Source organism: Clarias gariepinus, chromosome 3 (genome assembly GCF_024256425.1).
Source record: "Clarias gariepinus isolate MV-2021 ecotype Netherlands chromosome 3, CGAR_prim_01v2, whole genome shotgun sequence".
Classification (NCBI taxonomy): Eukaryota; Metazoa; Chordata; class Actinopteri; order Siluriformes; family Clariidae; genus Clarias; species Clarias gariepinus.
The window spans coordinates 29,156,704-29,172,444 of NC_071102.1; the positions used below are offsets into that span (position 1 = coordinate 29,156,704).

At 37.8% G+C, this 15,741-nt stretch overlaps 3 protein-coding genes across 3 annotated transcripts; all 3 read left to right on the forward strand.

The window, feature by feature from the left end:
- The first annotated feature begins 1,299 nt into the window (after window positions 1–1,299).
- Window positions 1,300–2,407, forward strand: LOC128519021 (gap junction beta-5 protein-like). Its single transcript, XM_053492514.1, has one exon. The coding sequence runs from the start codon at window positions 1,358–1,360 to the stop codon at window positions 2,174–2,176; it is 819 nt and encodes a 272-aa protein (XP_053348489.1). The 5' UTR covers window positions 1,300–1,357; the 3' UTR covers window positions 2,177–2,407.
- A 1,248-nt stretch (window positions 2,408–3,655) lies between these two features.
- On the forward strand, window positions 3,656–5,874 carry LOC128518947 (gap junction beta-3 protein-like). Its single transcript, XM_053492403.1, has 2 exons — window positions 3,656–3,733; window positions 4,647–5,874. Exon 2 carries the CDS (start codon window positions 4,790–4,792, stop codon window positions 5,558–5,560), a length of 771 nt encoding a protein of 256 aa, XP_053348378.1. The 5' UTR covers window positions 3,656–3,733; window positions 4,647–4,789; the 3' UTR covers window positions 5,561–5,874.
- A 1,247-nt stretch (window positions 5,875–7,121) lies between these two features.
- On the forward strand, window positions 7,122–15,604 carry tmem54b (transmembrane protein 54b). Its single transcript, XM_053492402.1, has 6 exons — window positions 7,122–7,278; window positions 10,127–10,317; window positions 10,729–10,788; window positions 11,517–11,708; window positions 13,569–13,700; window positions 15,361–15,604. The coding sequence occupies exons 1-6, from the start codon at window positions 7,266–7,268 to the stop codon at window positions 15,574–15,576; spliced, it is 804 nt and encodes a 267-aa protein (XP_053348377.1). The 5' UTR covers window positions 7,122–7,265; the 3' UTR covers window positions 15,577–15,604.
- The last annotated feature ends 137 nt before the right edge of the window (window positions 15,605–15,741 follow it).

The window sequence follows — 15,741 nt, forward strand, 5'->3', positions numbered from 1 at the left end:
CTTAGAGCACCCAACTTAAATTAAATTAAAAGTTAAAGTTGTTGTTACATAGACATTTAAGCTACAGTATATCACATGAGCAAGAGTTCTGTTGTTCTGAAGCAAGAGCACTATTGGCATTAGAATTTTTTTGGAGCAATGAGAACCAGAGTGATAGAATAGTGAAATGTATAAGTGCTTGAATTTGCTTATTGTCCAGCCAAATTAGTAGATTGGAATTTCTTGTTGTATAGAAAAATACAAAACTAAGCACAATTTTGTTACATCTGCATGATTTGTAGGAAAATTACAGTGATTCAGTGTTTGTATCAGTCTACTCATAATGAGACCTGATGGTTGTTTTATCACAATATTATTATAAGACAATATTGTATAAACCTACAGTAATTTTAATGCATTTTGACAAATTCTCATTTCTTAAATTTACAATGCAATGCTTATTAATGTGTTATAAGGGCTATGTAGATATGTAGATAGTGATACGTAGATACCGTTTATATAGCTGGCACAGCTTTCCTGTGTTCTAAGGGCAATATGTACAGTGGATACCCTACATATAGCCAGCAGTCTCATTTTATGGTACAGTGGTGCACTATGAATAAAATTGAAAATGTTTCAGTAGTAACATGCTGGCATTTTCTGTAAACACATTCCATTGGTACTCATTGGATACCACAGTGGCTACCAAAGTTCAGCTACATCTATATATCTTCTATATACTACCATATTAGATATGTTTATATATACTACTGATATAGTACAGTACATACAGCATCATATTACTGTAATAATATGAGTATCATAATCCAATATGGTATTAATTAATGTCACATAGACAAATGGAAACATACTACATAAATATTACTATTAGGGTCCATTAACATGCATAACATATTTTTGGTTGGTTACATAACCATGTACCATACTATAAAACATGTACCATTGTACTAAAGTGTGTACCATAGTAGAACCATGTACCATAGTGTGGATCTTGTGCGATATCAATATATAAGTATTATGGTTTTCTATAATGTGCCAAATGTTAACCGAAGTCAGCCTCATCTTGCGTAGTACACTATCTTCAATGATCATTTAATCTGATAACAAGAACCTTATGTCTGGAAAAAATGCCCAAGCCCTGACTCTTGGCATGAGTTAGCAGGGCAGCCCAGTGTTTGCTTGTTATCTAGGTAGCCTTTTAATCTCCTTTCCACACACTCACACTATTGTATTTATTTACTCCACTGGGTTGGTCACACTTTGTCCACATAATAGCTGCAGTGGGTGACACACCTCAGGCAGTTGGAGCAAGTGTCGAAGCCAACCACACAATCACCTTGTGTCCTCTAGCGTGAAAATGAACTGGGCTTTTCTTCAGAGCCTCGTCAGTGGCGTCAATAAGTACTCGACAGCTTTTGGTCGCATATGGCTGTCTGTGGTGTTCATCTTCCGTCTGCTGGTGCTGCTGGTGGCTGCTGAGAAAGTGTGGGGTGACGAGCAAAAGGAGTTCGACTGCAACACCAGAGAGCCAGGCTGCCACAATGTCTGTTACGACCACTTCTTTCCCATATCTCCGTCTCGTCTGTGGGCGCTCCAGCTCATCTTCGTCACTTGCCCTTCGCTCCTGGTGGTTCTACACGTGGCGTACAGGGACGACCGTGAACGTAAACACCAGGTGAAGTATGGCGAGGGCTGTGCACATCTCTACATAGACACCAGCAAGAAGCGAGGAGGGCTGTGGTGGACGTATCTCTTCAGCCTCGTTTTTAAGATGGCAGTAGATGCCGTGTTCATATTTCTCGTCTTCTACATCTATGAAGCCACCTTCTTCCCTTTGCTGGTGAGATGTCAGGAGGCTCCCTGTCCTCAAGTGACTGACTGCTTCATCAGTCGCTCTACAGAGAAGCGCATATTCACCATCTTTCTACTGGTTGTCAGCTTGGTCTGTATTTTGCTGACGCTTTGTGAGATACTGTACCTCATTTGTAAGCGCTGCAATGAATGTGCTGTCTCATACAAACTCAACAAACGTGAACGACAAATCGCAACAATCTCTTCTCAGGCCAACAAACATAATCAGGACAATATGACGGAGGCGGCATTGTTCGAAAACACTGACAAACATCCTCCAAATAAAGAAATGAGCGCTCCTGCATACAGCTTAGCCATCTCATAAATGATCGAGACAGATGAACTCTTATGTGGTTTATTAAATATTATATTCATCAATGTAACCAGGAGCAATTTCTAAAAGAAAAAGGAATGTTATTGTCTACTGTAATGTAGAGGATGAATATGAAGGTGTATTTCTATCTCTGTTTTTTTGAGCTGGCTTTCTTTTTTAATTTATAATTTGTTTTATTAAAGAAGACATGCTTAAATAAATGAGTCCTGATTTTGCATTTGATTTATTCTTATATATTATACTATTTATGAAATCACTATAATAAAAACTGAGCTCAGGGTTTTGTTCTCACTGCTCAGGTTCAGGTTCATTTTTCCCCCCTAAAGTTTTTGTCCAAAAACCTGCCAGTCAGTGGAGATAATAAAATTGCTCTTAGGTGTGACTGTGTGTGTGCATGGGGCACTGTAATGGACATCCAATGGCATCCAATCTGGGCAAAAGGTTTCTGCTCCATACACTGGATGCTGAATAGGATTAAAGAGTTAATGAAGACACGTAAATGAAATAAATAAAATCAAATTAAATGATTATTCATATAAAACATGTTAATCAAACTAAGACAAACTAAATAAATAAGATAATGACCATTTACTCATCACCGAAAACCTGAATTGGACTGAGCACTGGATGTGTAGCAGTGCATGCACAGAGCTGTGTGTACATGTGTGAATACTTTTTTTGTTGTTTTATTTAAAAAGTGCGATTGAGAAGCCAACACCTAGATCATTCAGATATCAGATCATTTAGCAATAGCTGGAGCTTTAAAGAAACTCCCTGAAAAACAAACAACCCAATTAATCAGTACATTGCGTTCTGTCCCGTCCTACATTATTCATATGTAATTTTAAATTAATAGCCCATTAGCTTTAAGAAACACGGTACACGTAACTACGCTCAGACTTATTGTTTGGTTTTTGAGTAGATAAAGAAGCCATATCTGTCAATCCTATTCATGTTTGAGTCATAAGTATTTGAAAAAGGTTGAATGGAGTGGCCAGGCTCCAAAATCAAGGCAAATGTTATTTAACAGTTATGGACTCAGATAAGCTCCATGTCTGAACAGTCACACAGGATGTGATAAAATCTATGATAAGGTTTTTCCAAACTTTGGATATGAACCATAAAATAAAATAAGTTTCCAAGCTAATTCACTGTAAAGAAGTGCATTTTATTTTGAAAACATTCTAAAGAGATGCCGCCATAAAAAGTCTGTTATAAGACATATTGTACTGTATGTTTATATAAATGTGTATTAGAATTTTATGTATATGATTGTAAAGACGCCATGTAAAGTTAATACTATACAGGGCGTTCTAGTCTTTTTGATCCAAAACTGCACTGAAGTGGACTTGGTCACTTTCCCATATCAAGCCAATGTCAAGATAAAGTTTTAAAGTGCCAAAACCACACCTCTTTCTGAAACACAGGACAAAATCTGTGGACGCACAAAGTGCTCCTACTCAATGTACAGTAAGAGTGCACAGATGTTTGAATAGAAGGTGGTGAGCTGGTCATCAGAATTAATCTATGGATCAGACAACATTATAGGTATGAGATTTTTACTATATTTGTTGGTTGTATCTAACTGGATTCTCTAATTGTCTTATTAGTCATATAATCAACAGCATTCCAATTATGGTGCTGGAGTACACCCGGAGACCTTGACATTTTCGTATTTTCCTGATCTTACAAACCTAATTCAACTCAGGTTAGTCTGTGAATTAGCTGATTAGTTGAATTACGTTTGCAAGATGAGAAAAACACTAAAATGTGAAGGACATAGGTACTGTGGATAATCAGAGTGAATAATTAATACTGTTGCTTCATTATAATGATGATGATGATTATTATTATTATGCTCCTAAAAGTAGTCATTTTAACAAATATTTTAAGTTGAAATTGATACAGTGCTGTCTAGAAAGTCTTGAGCCACATTTCTCCATATTAAATGAAATTTAATTATGTTGACTAAATTAAAATGGGAACAATATGGTTTACTGTTATCAGCTAAAAATGATACATGAATGGATATATTTTAAAAATAAGTTGTTTATGTAATAACCCGAGCAGCAACCTCATTCTGCCTCTTGTTTGTTCCAACCACTCAGCACTTAGCATCACCAGTATGCTAATAGCTGAACTGATCATCTGTCATCATCTGCACCTGTTTTTCACTGGTTTTATGCCTTAAATTATCGTGATCTTCGTGTGGTTTAACAAACAAAAACAGTCCTCTAAAACTGGTCAGACACAAGGACTGAACTGAAAACGAAAGCCAAAAATTCCTTCAGGAATTGCTCAAGACTATGTAGAAATACAAGGAAGTTTGGCTCTTTGAAAGCAAAATATAAAAAAAATAACAGGTAGCTCAAGACTTCTGCACAGTACTGTATCTTACAAAATATTGCTGATATAAATTTTTTTTAAAAATATAATTAAACCATTTTGTACTTTGGCAAAGGTTTCCTATGACTGCTGTCAATCAGTTGCACCATCTAAAGACAACTTCTACAGCTTCGTTGATTTTCTGAAAAACAGGAAAATCTTGGACTTCACCCTCTCAAAAAACTTTTCTAATCAACGTTAGACAAAACTTGGGTTGATATGGATTGGAAGACTCTTGAATCCCTCCTCAGTGGGGTGAATAAATACTCCACGGGTTTCGGACGCATCTGGCTGACACTAGTGTTCATGTTCCGCGTCATGGTGTTTGTGGTGGCTGCCGAACGTGTGTGGGTCGATGATCAAAAAGAATTTGACTGCGACACCAAAAGACCTGGTTGCCCTAATGCCTGCTACAACTACTTCTTCCCCATTGTACACACAAGGCTGTGGGCCTTACAGCTCATCTTTGTCACCTGCCCTTCCTTTTTAGTTGTAATGCATGTGTGGTACCGTGAAGATCGTGAGCGCAAATACCGCCTCGTGCATGGTGACGGGGCAAAGCTCTACGACAACCCTGGGCAGAAACATGGAGGTCTGTGGTGGACATACCTCATTAGCCTGTTTGTCAAGACAGGTGTAGAGGTGGGATTCCTCTACCTGTTGCATATGATCTACCACAACTTTGACATGCCTCGCAGTGTGGTGTGTGATGTTGAACCCTGCAGACAGGTGACATGCTACATAGCGCGGCCTACAGAGAAACGGGTCTTCACATACTTTATGGTAGGGGCCTCAGCCATCTGCATAATCCTGAACGTGTCAGAGATCTTCTACTTGTTCGCCATGCGCATTTTACATCTCACTCACAAAGGAAGCCACGTCACCCGACGCAGAAGGTGCGGAGAGCCAGGATGTGATAAGTGTAACATACCAATGACCACGATTGACTATAAGTTTGCTCATCCTGAGAAGGTAGAAAAGCAATCATAAAACGACAGTCTCAAGCAAAATATAACATTTAATACATGTCATATATAAAACAGAAATATTGTTTAAAATGTAAAAAAGTAGTTTATTCCATTGCTATTCTTATCATGAATGTATGGATAGAATTCATTATGACTTCTGCTTTTTGTAATGACATTCCTAAAATCTGTGGTCCAGACTGTTCCATAATTATAAGATAAAAATGTACTTACTTATTCTAATCTATTCTATCTAAAGTCTTGGCTGTTATTTAATCTTTAAAGCTTTTACAACACTACTACTACTACTAATAATAATAATACATTTATATATTTTTATTTTGCCTGTACAAATGAATTATTTAAATAACTACCACAACAGGATAATAGGCACTTTTTTTTAATATGCATAAAATAATAAATAAATAAAAGTGAACAATCTTTCGAGTCTTTTCCTGTTTTATAGCAAAAAAATTATAATATTCAAGAATATTTGTTAAAACATGAAAGGGCGCCTTCTAGCGTTAGGCATGCTGTATAACTAATTAATTCATTCGTTTTTATTCATTTATTAGAAAGAAACTGATAATTTGATAATTTTCGTGAATTTGTGTTTTTTTCTCCCTTGGGATTCAGTAATGTTCACTTGAGAATGAACGTGCAGGAGGACCTGGTGGAAATTAATTTAAGATGTGTTGAATCATGTAGACTGAATATCTGGAGCAGTGGTGCTCATTTGGGATTCACTCAGTTTAGCATTAACACAGTCTTTAAAACTCATTAAGACTCAACTCATACACGGAATCATCATCATCATAATAATACATTTTATTTATAATGCACTTTATATTTGAAGCAAAAGTGTGTTTAACCTGATGCTTAACCTGAGTGTAATGAAGTCATGTCCATGGAGAAGAAAATAATAATAAAGCCAATCACTTGCAATAGAAGTGAACTGAAAAATCCAAAATGACACTGTCATCCATTTGATCCAATTTCATCCAATTGTGGCCAAATCCCTCAATTATACTGTATTAAATCTCACCTTATCACACACTTGCACTACTTCATCACAAACTTTTTATATACCATTTATTTATATTTTATTTTTTAACAAAACAGCAACACACAATCCAAAACCATATAGCCAGGAAGGATAAAAGGAGCAGAAAATAATAAATACCGCCCCCTCTCCAAAAAACGTTAAACAAACATTACATTAAATAACAACAACAACAATTATTATTACTGTTATTATTATATATCTTATTATTATTTTACAGGAGTACCGGAAGTAAAAACTAAATTACTCCCGCCCTGGAGTTGTTGTTGTTGGTTTAACCTCTCGTTCCTGTCGTCAAAAAAAAGAAGCTTTTTAAAGGAAAACATAAGTCAGGAAACAAACTTTGAATAAAAAATAAGTACATTCGACCGAATAAAAAATAAGTACATTCGACAAACTACAAGTTCAAAACAAATGTGCAGTTTCTACATCACCAATCAACAGAGCGCTCGAGCTCCCTGACGTTAAATTAAAAAAGAGCCTTTCAGCGCATGCGCGCTCTTTAATCCCAGCTGTGCGTGTGCACGGCATTCAGGTCTGTCCTGCGTGTCAGGTGTAGAGCCTCATATGTGAAGGTCTGTGTACATTTCTGTCGCCGTGCAGGAAGTTTGTTCATAACTTTATTTATGATGACTTATGACTTTAGCTATTGAAGACCCAGGAGAAAATGGATCATTCAGGTAAGCACTGGATACATGTGAAAGACTGATTACTCAGTGATGTAGTGAATGTTAAACCAAGACTGCACTTAGTGTGTTCACTAGGTTACTAAGGCTAATTAACACAAATACAGTTTTTAACCAGAAGTAGCTTCTGCAAACCAAACTTTCTTCACTTTATTGTGTGCTTGGTTTTATTCCATAGTGCAGAACCTGCATTTGTTTCTCTCATTAATTTGCTACACTTTCCTACAAGCTAGGATTGCCCTTTCATTTTCTCTCCTGATGTATTAAATAATTATTAGCACATGTTTCCTATAATAGTCATTGAATTCTCACTGTTTCATTGAGGTAATGATTGATAAGGATGACATTTTTGATGCAGTAGGTTTCACTCTGACCTCAGTGTACGATCAATACTCCACTTACTGTTTTAACTTCACTGTGACTTTGGACTGAAAATATTCCACGCAGCCTACCTTCTGAAGTTAGAGGTTTACCACTGGAGCTGATCGGAGATGTTCTACCTAGCTCATAAAGAGCATAAAGTTTTAAATAAAAATATTTTTGCATGTCCCAGTTAAGAAGCTAGGGTCAGAGCACAGACCGGGTTAAAAGGCTTGCTCAAAGGCTCACGCCTGGCGGTGCTGGGTCTTGAACTCTGACCTCTTGATCAGTAACCTAGGAATTAGCCTTAACCGTCTGGGCCACAACTGTCCATTTAAATTGCACTAATAAGCAGTAACTACATTGCTAGACTTTGGCTTATTCTTCAAAATGTCAGATTATAATATTTCTAACATACTACTGGCTAGGAACAGGTGGTATTAGAATTATATATACAGTGTGTGTGTACACGCACGTTGTATCTGGGCTTGGGACCAGTGGCTGGATAGTATTGGGTGTGGCAACCCACCGACAGCAGGGCTCGAACTCAGATCTTCAAACCAACAACCTAGAGCCTTACCTGCCTGAGCTACCACTCCAATATATCTATCTGTCTGTATAAATATACATTATATAGTATTCAATACAGTTTATACACAATACCAGTGTACAGTATGTATGATTACTTCAATCTTTATACCTTTCCTTTACTAAGAAAAAAACGTTCTAGTTATGTATGAAATACCAGAGGCAGTGCATATTACCATCTTACCCTTTTCAGTGAGTCTCCATGCATACATTTACTGTAAACACTCCCAAAAATTGCAGGTAGACATGGCATTTGCAATAAATAATGCTGTTCTCGCTGGTCACAGATGACTCGACCTGTTATGTGGAACTATTTGTAGAACCACAGGTACATAGATGCCTACCATCGTTAATCAACGTTTTAGTAGTGCTTCTAGTGGTGTTTTAATCCTCATGATAACTTGTGCGGGCCAAGGAATTGGCAAACCTTAGGATTAAATGGGATGGTGTTTGGGAATGAGCCCAGCTTGATTTGGGCTAAAGCAAAGCATGATGTTTATGTTGTAAAACCTTGAATTGCATTGTGATCTCCAGATAGTAGTAGAACAGACTTTCTGCAACTTGCCAAATCTTTCTCATGTCTTTTAAAATTGTGCTTGGTATCTGTGTGAAGAAGCTATTTTCTGGGTTTGCATTGAGACCAAGCACTGGAAGCTTGGACATGTCATGATGAGTCTGCTTCTAGGTGGGGGCAGATAGATGCTAGCCATACGGTCTGTGGTTTCTGAATGCCTCGGTGGTTAAGGCTGCTTGCTGATATTTCGAAAATGCCAATGGCCAAAGAAAGGGCAGAGATAGACCTTTGAATTGAAATGCCTGTCCTTAGAGGTTAAACCTTAAAAATCATTTATTCAATTGTGGTTTGATGGTAACATTTAAAAGAGCCAGTCCCCATAAAATACATCTGATGACATTAGCATATGGAAAGGAAGGGTTTCTAGGAACCACTTCATCCTCTTTAATCTAGAAATGGACAGATGCTACCATCCTTCTTCCAAATTAGGAAGTGTTCTTGAGGCTTGTGAAGGCCTCTGCATTCATGATCACTTTTCTGGAAAAAAGAGAATAAATATATTGGGTTTGAGTAGCGACTTGCTGAGTCATGCATGGATTAAACATAGTGCTTACTACTACTAGGGGATAGGGTTTGTCTATGTGCCATCCAGCTCATCGGGCTGCCCACTCTGGTTTGTATGGCAGTTACTTACGGCGACTGGTTGCCAGCTCAAACCCCGATTATATCTGAGTGCTTGAGTGAAGGACCTTGCTCAAGGTCCAACGGTGGCAGCCAGGCAGTGTTGGGGCTCAAACCGTGGACATCCTGATTAGCAGTTTATCCACCATGCTGCCCCCACTGCTACTACTTCCTTAGCCGTACAGGATAGTCTCACAAAAGTGGCTATAGACAAGGCATCCCTGTCTTCCTCCACTGAAAATAGACGGAAAAAGAAGGGGTCTTAAGGGGCAAACTTCTTAGGCTTCATCTTATTGAGCTGTGTCTACCATCAAGATGTAACTTCATCCAAAGTAATTTGTTGCCGTTTGGGTTTCCTGGGATGTTTCGCTCATCATCATAAATGGCACTTTTGTGATTTGTGAGCTGTTTCTAGGTTACTGACTTTGTGCCTTTGTGCAGTCAGTGAAGTGGATGTCTGATCCAGACACTGCATCCTTAATTTGTGCAAGACAGTGACAGAGCACATGGAGAAAGTTAACTCAAATATCTAAGAAACAGATAGGTCTTTAGTGGTTTGGTTGAAATTCTTGTGTGTGTAAACTGTCCATACATTACTGATGAAATAGATAGAAATGAAGCTAAGAATGCTGCAGCACCCATTTGCATTTTTGTCAGTTTGTAGCAGGTAACAGGTTGTTCATGTGTTTTCTATCTCAGGAGTGTCCTGTGCCAGTATGCAGGAGCCCAAGTCTCTAATGAAGATGGGCCTCTGTATGGTGTTGGTGGGTCATATGAATTTCCTGTTGGCGGCCCTGGTCCATGGCACAGTGTTGAGGCATATCAGCCTTGACACCCAGACCCTGGAGTATGCCATCTCCAACATTTTGGCTCTAACAGCCGGCCTCGTGGTGAGACATGCCAGAGCAAACCTTGATGCATTGATTTGGCCCCGAAATACTTATCCATATTAATTAAGCTGGATGTCTTGTATGTGGTCACAGTGACCGTTTTTTCTTCTATGTATTAACATTTTCCACCCTGGGTAACATTAATGTAAATGCTTTGGTATTTATGTCTTTTAAACATCACCATACTCACTGAGTTATGCATAACAATCACCATGTTACCATTATCGCATGGGTGAAGGGAGATTTTGTTACCTTAGAAAGCATTTAATCATTTTAACAAGTTAAAAGTTGACAATACAAATTCAAATTTTATTTGTCACATACACAGTCATACACAATACGATATGCAGGGAAATGCTTAATATGTTGTATTCTTTATTCTTTTTGTGCTACTTCCTAATGTTTCCACAGGGAGTCTTGGTCGGAATACTTACCATAGTCCTTTCTAAAAACCAGAAAAACCGAGTCCTGGTAAGTCTGGATGACTGAATCTGTTTTTTTTTTTTTTTCATTTAATTGTTTAAGCTGTAGTTTGTAACTGAATTCTATGATCTCTACTTCTTTCTTTCTTTTTTTTTTTAAATCTCATGCTCAAATCTCGGCACATGGTGTCTCAGTGGATAGCACTGCTGCCTTACACTTTCAGGGGTTTAATTAACCCTATGTCGGTATGCATGGAGTTTAATGCTCTCTTTGTGATTTGTGGGTTTCTTCTGGGTACTCTAATCTGTTTGACAGACCAAATACAGTACATGTGCTGTAGGCTGATTGTTTCCAAGTTTCTCATTGTGTATAATTAGGTGTGTACATGTACAGTATATGTTTGTGCCTTATAGTGGGTTGGCACCTACCCAGGGCATCCCCAACCTTGTGACTTGAGCTTCCTGTGAGTCACAGGATAAGTGGTATGGAAGATGAATACTTGATGTATCCTTATTCCTTATTCCAGCTGTTGTCAATGTTAATGGAAAATAAAGAAAAGATATAAAATAAAAAACTGGCACGGTGGCACGATATAATAAACGTAATTTAATAATGAAATTCTAATATTTTATATTGTGTAATCTTACAACGGGATTTTAAATTGGTTTGATTCTACTGTCAGAGTTTATTTAAGTTATACATTTTCAATCCTTGCTATGTAGTATCAGAAGGCTGCCTTACTGATCTTTGTACCGTAATGCCTCTTGTTTGTTCAGACATGGTGTGTGTGCATGCTGAGTGCAGTAGGGGGCGTGCTGGCTGCTGCTTCAGTCGTCGGGCTGCTGGTCGCTTTGGTTTGGACGCTAATTTATGGCACTAAAGGCCTTCTGCAACACTGCAACTTGCCCGCTGACATGAGCTACTTCAGCATCACTTTTGAGTGTCCCTATGACCCCACACGCATTTATGTGAGTCACTGGTCAGACAGTCAATAGTCTGGCGTTAAAGTAGATCTCTATGGGAATATGCCCTGTTTTACAGTAAGTCATGTGGTTCCTCAAAAAGGCAACAGCATAAAATGACATTATATTATTGCACTTTTGTTCTAATAGATTTGAGGTAAATAAGTCATTATTGTTTACATAATATGGTTATAGTGAGTGTAAAGTGTGAGCTAATTTGACTAAAGTAGGCCTTGGGGTGCACTGGGTGTTCTTAGCAGGAGGTAAATATGTTGGCTAATGGTTTGGGGAATGGGAATGAGAGTGGGGATGTACTGGTTATACTGATCTAATAATTTTGTCAGCTTTTCTTAGGCAAAAAGAGTGGGGGGGAATTTTATATATACATATACACAGTAGTTTGCTTTGAAATAACATTGTTGTGCATATGTAGAGTTGACCTTGGAATTTTTTTTCAAAAATTATACTATTTTACAAACAATAATATTACTTTAAACTATCATTTCTTAAACAAATTCATTACTACACTATTTTTAAACTATTGTTTTATGATATTTTATATAAATAGAAATATGAACATGGCGATTTTATTTAATGCCTAAAAAATACAAACAAGTTGGAATTGTAATAATTTTGAATCGCTCCGAGATGTGCGTACAGTATCTATATTTTTGTACAAGAGACAGAAGCTGTTTATCTGCACATGCAGGGTATTGTACAGTATATAACAATATATACCTGTAAATAGCACAGAGCTTTGAAGTCTGGTAGTGTTTTTATTTGTAGTTAAACTGTTCCATGATATGCATATTTAAACTCTGATTCATTTTAGGTGATTCATTTAAGGCAACATTACGTTTAGACAAATGTGAAGTGAGCTGGCTGAAAACAATCACACATTTCGATTCTTAATGGTTAGTCCAATTAAACATGTATACAAAAAAAAACAACCCTTGAAACTTTCTAAATTTCTGTTTTACGATACAGTACATTGCATAACTATCATTACATGCCAAGGTTTCAGTGTGTTAATCAAGAATTATATCATTTCGTCAGTAAATTCAATATTTGAATATTGTTAATATTGAGTTTTTTCACCCCCTAGTGGAATAACTGACTCCTTGACTGAACTGAAAATGTAAAAGTAAATGACAATTACTGTATTTTTAATGATTTACTATTTTTATTTATTAATTTATTTGACTGTAAATTAAATCAAGATGGAACTAATGATATGTTCAACCTTCCTATTTGAACTACTTAAATATGAAAATATTACCCGTTACACATTTGGTTCATCTTATGCATAATTTTGATAAAGGGTGCCAATATGTCTGAAGAATTTTGTTAAATCTAAAGTCCATATCCAGGTTTAGGTTAAGCTGCTTCGTTGCAATGTCTATTGTAAAAATGCTGTATAAGTAATTGGATTGCAGACGTGGTGCTGCTTGTATAATTCTATATCAGTCCTGTGGATTATTCATGTTCATCAAATTGCTTAGAATCCTTAAACAAACTGATGCATCTACTGCAACAGTGCAGCCTTATCCTCGCCCTTTAATCTCACCTCTTCCTTCCTCTTACAAAAAATGTTTCCAAACAAATTGCTTGTGTGTGTGTGTGTGTGTGTGTGTGTGTATGGTCTGACAGCAGCTCTTTCCCATAATAACTGACAGGCTCTTGTTTCTGCTGCCTCTTTTTCATCACTGTGAAATGACACCCTCTTCTCTTGTTTACTTCATATTGGCTGATTGCTAGCACAATGGCTGAAATTGCTGCTAGCACATATCGGCCAGTCTTCATCCAACCTTGCTGCCTTGTGTGGGCATGCACGAAGTAAGCAGTATCCCCTCTGTGTGCTTTCAGGGTACCACTCTGATCCTGTGGGTGCCGCTGATCGTGATGAGTGCCGTGGAGCTGGTGATCTCAGGGCGCTGCTGTGCAGCGTCGGTCTCTTTCATCTGCCGCAAAACAAGGATACACTGGGAGACCAGCTCGGTGTGTAACACTATCTAATTTGTGTTTTACTTACTTGTATAACAGACTCATGATGATTCAGATGTGCCTGCATGGTTAAGTAATTTACCTTTACTACACAATACAAGGCATATAACACTTTGTTTTATTCTCTTTTAAGTTCATTGTTATAATCAGGCAAAAAATTTAAAAGCTTTTTGAGTGGTCAAAGTTGGCCACTTGTAAATATGCCTCGAAGGTTTAAGATTAATGTAAAAACAAACTTGGCACATTTTTGTCAGTATTGAAAAAACGTTTTTTTTTTTTTTTTTCAACAAAGCAGAGATGTTTAGTTCGGATAAAAAAAAAAAGAATATAAGTTCAAATTTTCTTTATCAGAACCCCTTATTTGGATCAGTTGGGCTCCATCTGGCACACACATGCAATATTGGTGGAGACACACACAACATTTTATTAGAGTTTTTGGCTAGAGAAACATTTTAGAGAGAAACTGAGGTTGTAGAGAGTATTTCCCATCATCATGATTGCTTTGTTGGATGCCAGAGTTGGCGGTATCTCTGTATCTCAGGGTATTTAAAACTAGCAAGGGTATTTCTTTAATTAACATAATGAAAAATAATCTGCTGCGCAATGTACGCTGGTTATAACAGAGTTCACATAAGTAAAGAAATATTCCTGGGAAGAAAAAAATATATAACGGAGAGCTTCTGTCAGAGTTTTGTGTAATCTGTTCAGTTAGAGGTCTGTGTGCAGCAGATATGTTGTAGACTTAAGTGTTCTAGTGTCTCTGTATAGAATGGTATAATAGTATTGCTGCTAAAAGAAAAACAGCCTGTGACCCTCCTCAGGTAGAGGTTAAACAGCCGCTTTACCCGAGAGTAGGTTAATTTAAAGTGACACAGAGGTTTTTTAGTGTTTTAAACACTTGCAGCACTGACAATGAAGAGCAAGGGTCCATGTGCTCCTACACAAGCATGCTTGTCTTTACTAGGCAGACGATATACTGGGGTGTAATTTGGCGATGGTGGAAAGGTATCAGAAATTGAATAGTGCCCAACCCTACTGGATGCATCACTGTTCTTGGCCCAACCTGCCTGCAGTTCCGCTGCACTGGCAGCAACCATGGGTTTTTCAAATGCCACTGAGGATAGCGACTGCCAACAAAAATTTTGCTAATTAAACTGGTTTACATTCTGTTAAATAGGATTTGTTAAGCACATGTGGTAATATTACACATTATAGTTGTTGCAACAAAAAGGAAAAGGTTCTTTCTTTTTTTTTTTTAGGGGATCCTTTGAAGCAATGCTGATTGTGGGCGTGTCTATGTAATAAATCAGTGACATCAACATGGTGACCACTGAGATTTTATTAAGATGAATCACTTGCACTTCTTCTACCACATGCCAATGTGAATTTAATTAATCTCAATTTAATAATATGTCCGCCACCTTTTAATTTAATGAGCAAAAACCAATTAGGTGTTTTGTGTAATATTGATAAATGAGCTGCCTGCTTTGACCCCATATAGCACACTGTAATTTATTAGTATACATTTTTTTTTAATCCACATGCAATTCTCCTAAGTGTATATTTGGGGGTGTGTATGAGAGAGAATGATGTACACTATCATTGATGTATGACTCATACTGCAGCAGTACAGTAAGGATGTGTTTTCTTCCAGGTGAAGACCCTCAGAGTAGCTGTGCCCCCAGTGCTCCCCTGCCGTGTCCCACCACCCCAGCGTTACCATAGAGACTGTGAGCTGGCGCGCCCCCCAGAACAGCACGAGCTGCTGCGAGCATCACGGCCCTACAGCTCGAGCCGCTCGGCGCAGATCAGAGCAGCCTCATCTCAATTCAACAGAGCCTCACTCAACAGGGCCAGCTTCTGGATCTAATTAAGGCTTGGTATTACATTGACCAAATCCAGCTCCTTCTTACAAGGGGCGTTAGAAAGGAAATGAAACTGGCGCGTGTGTCTGCACTGAAGAGGTGCATTCCATAAGACTTTATCTGTAACGTGTACGGTCCATGTTTGAATTGAAAATGAACCATTCAAATGC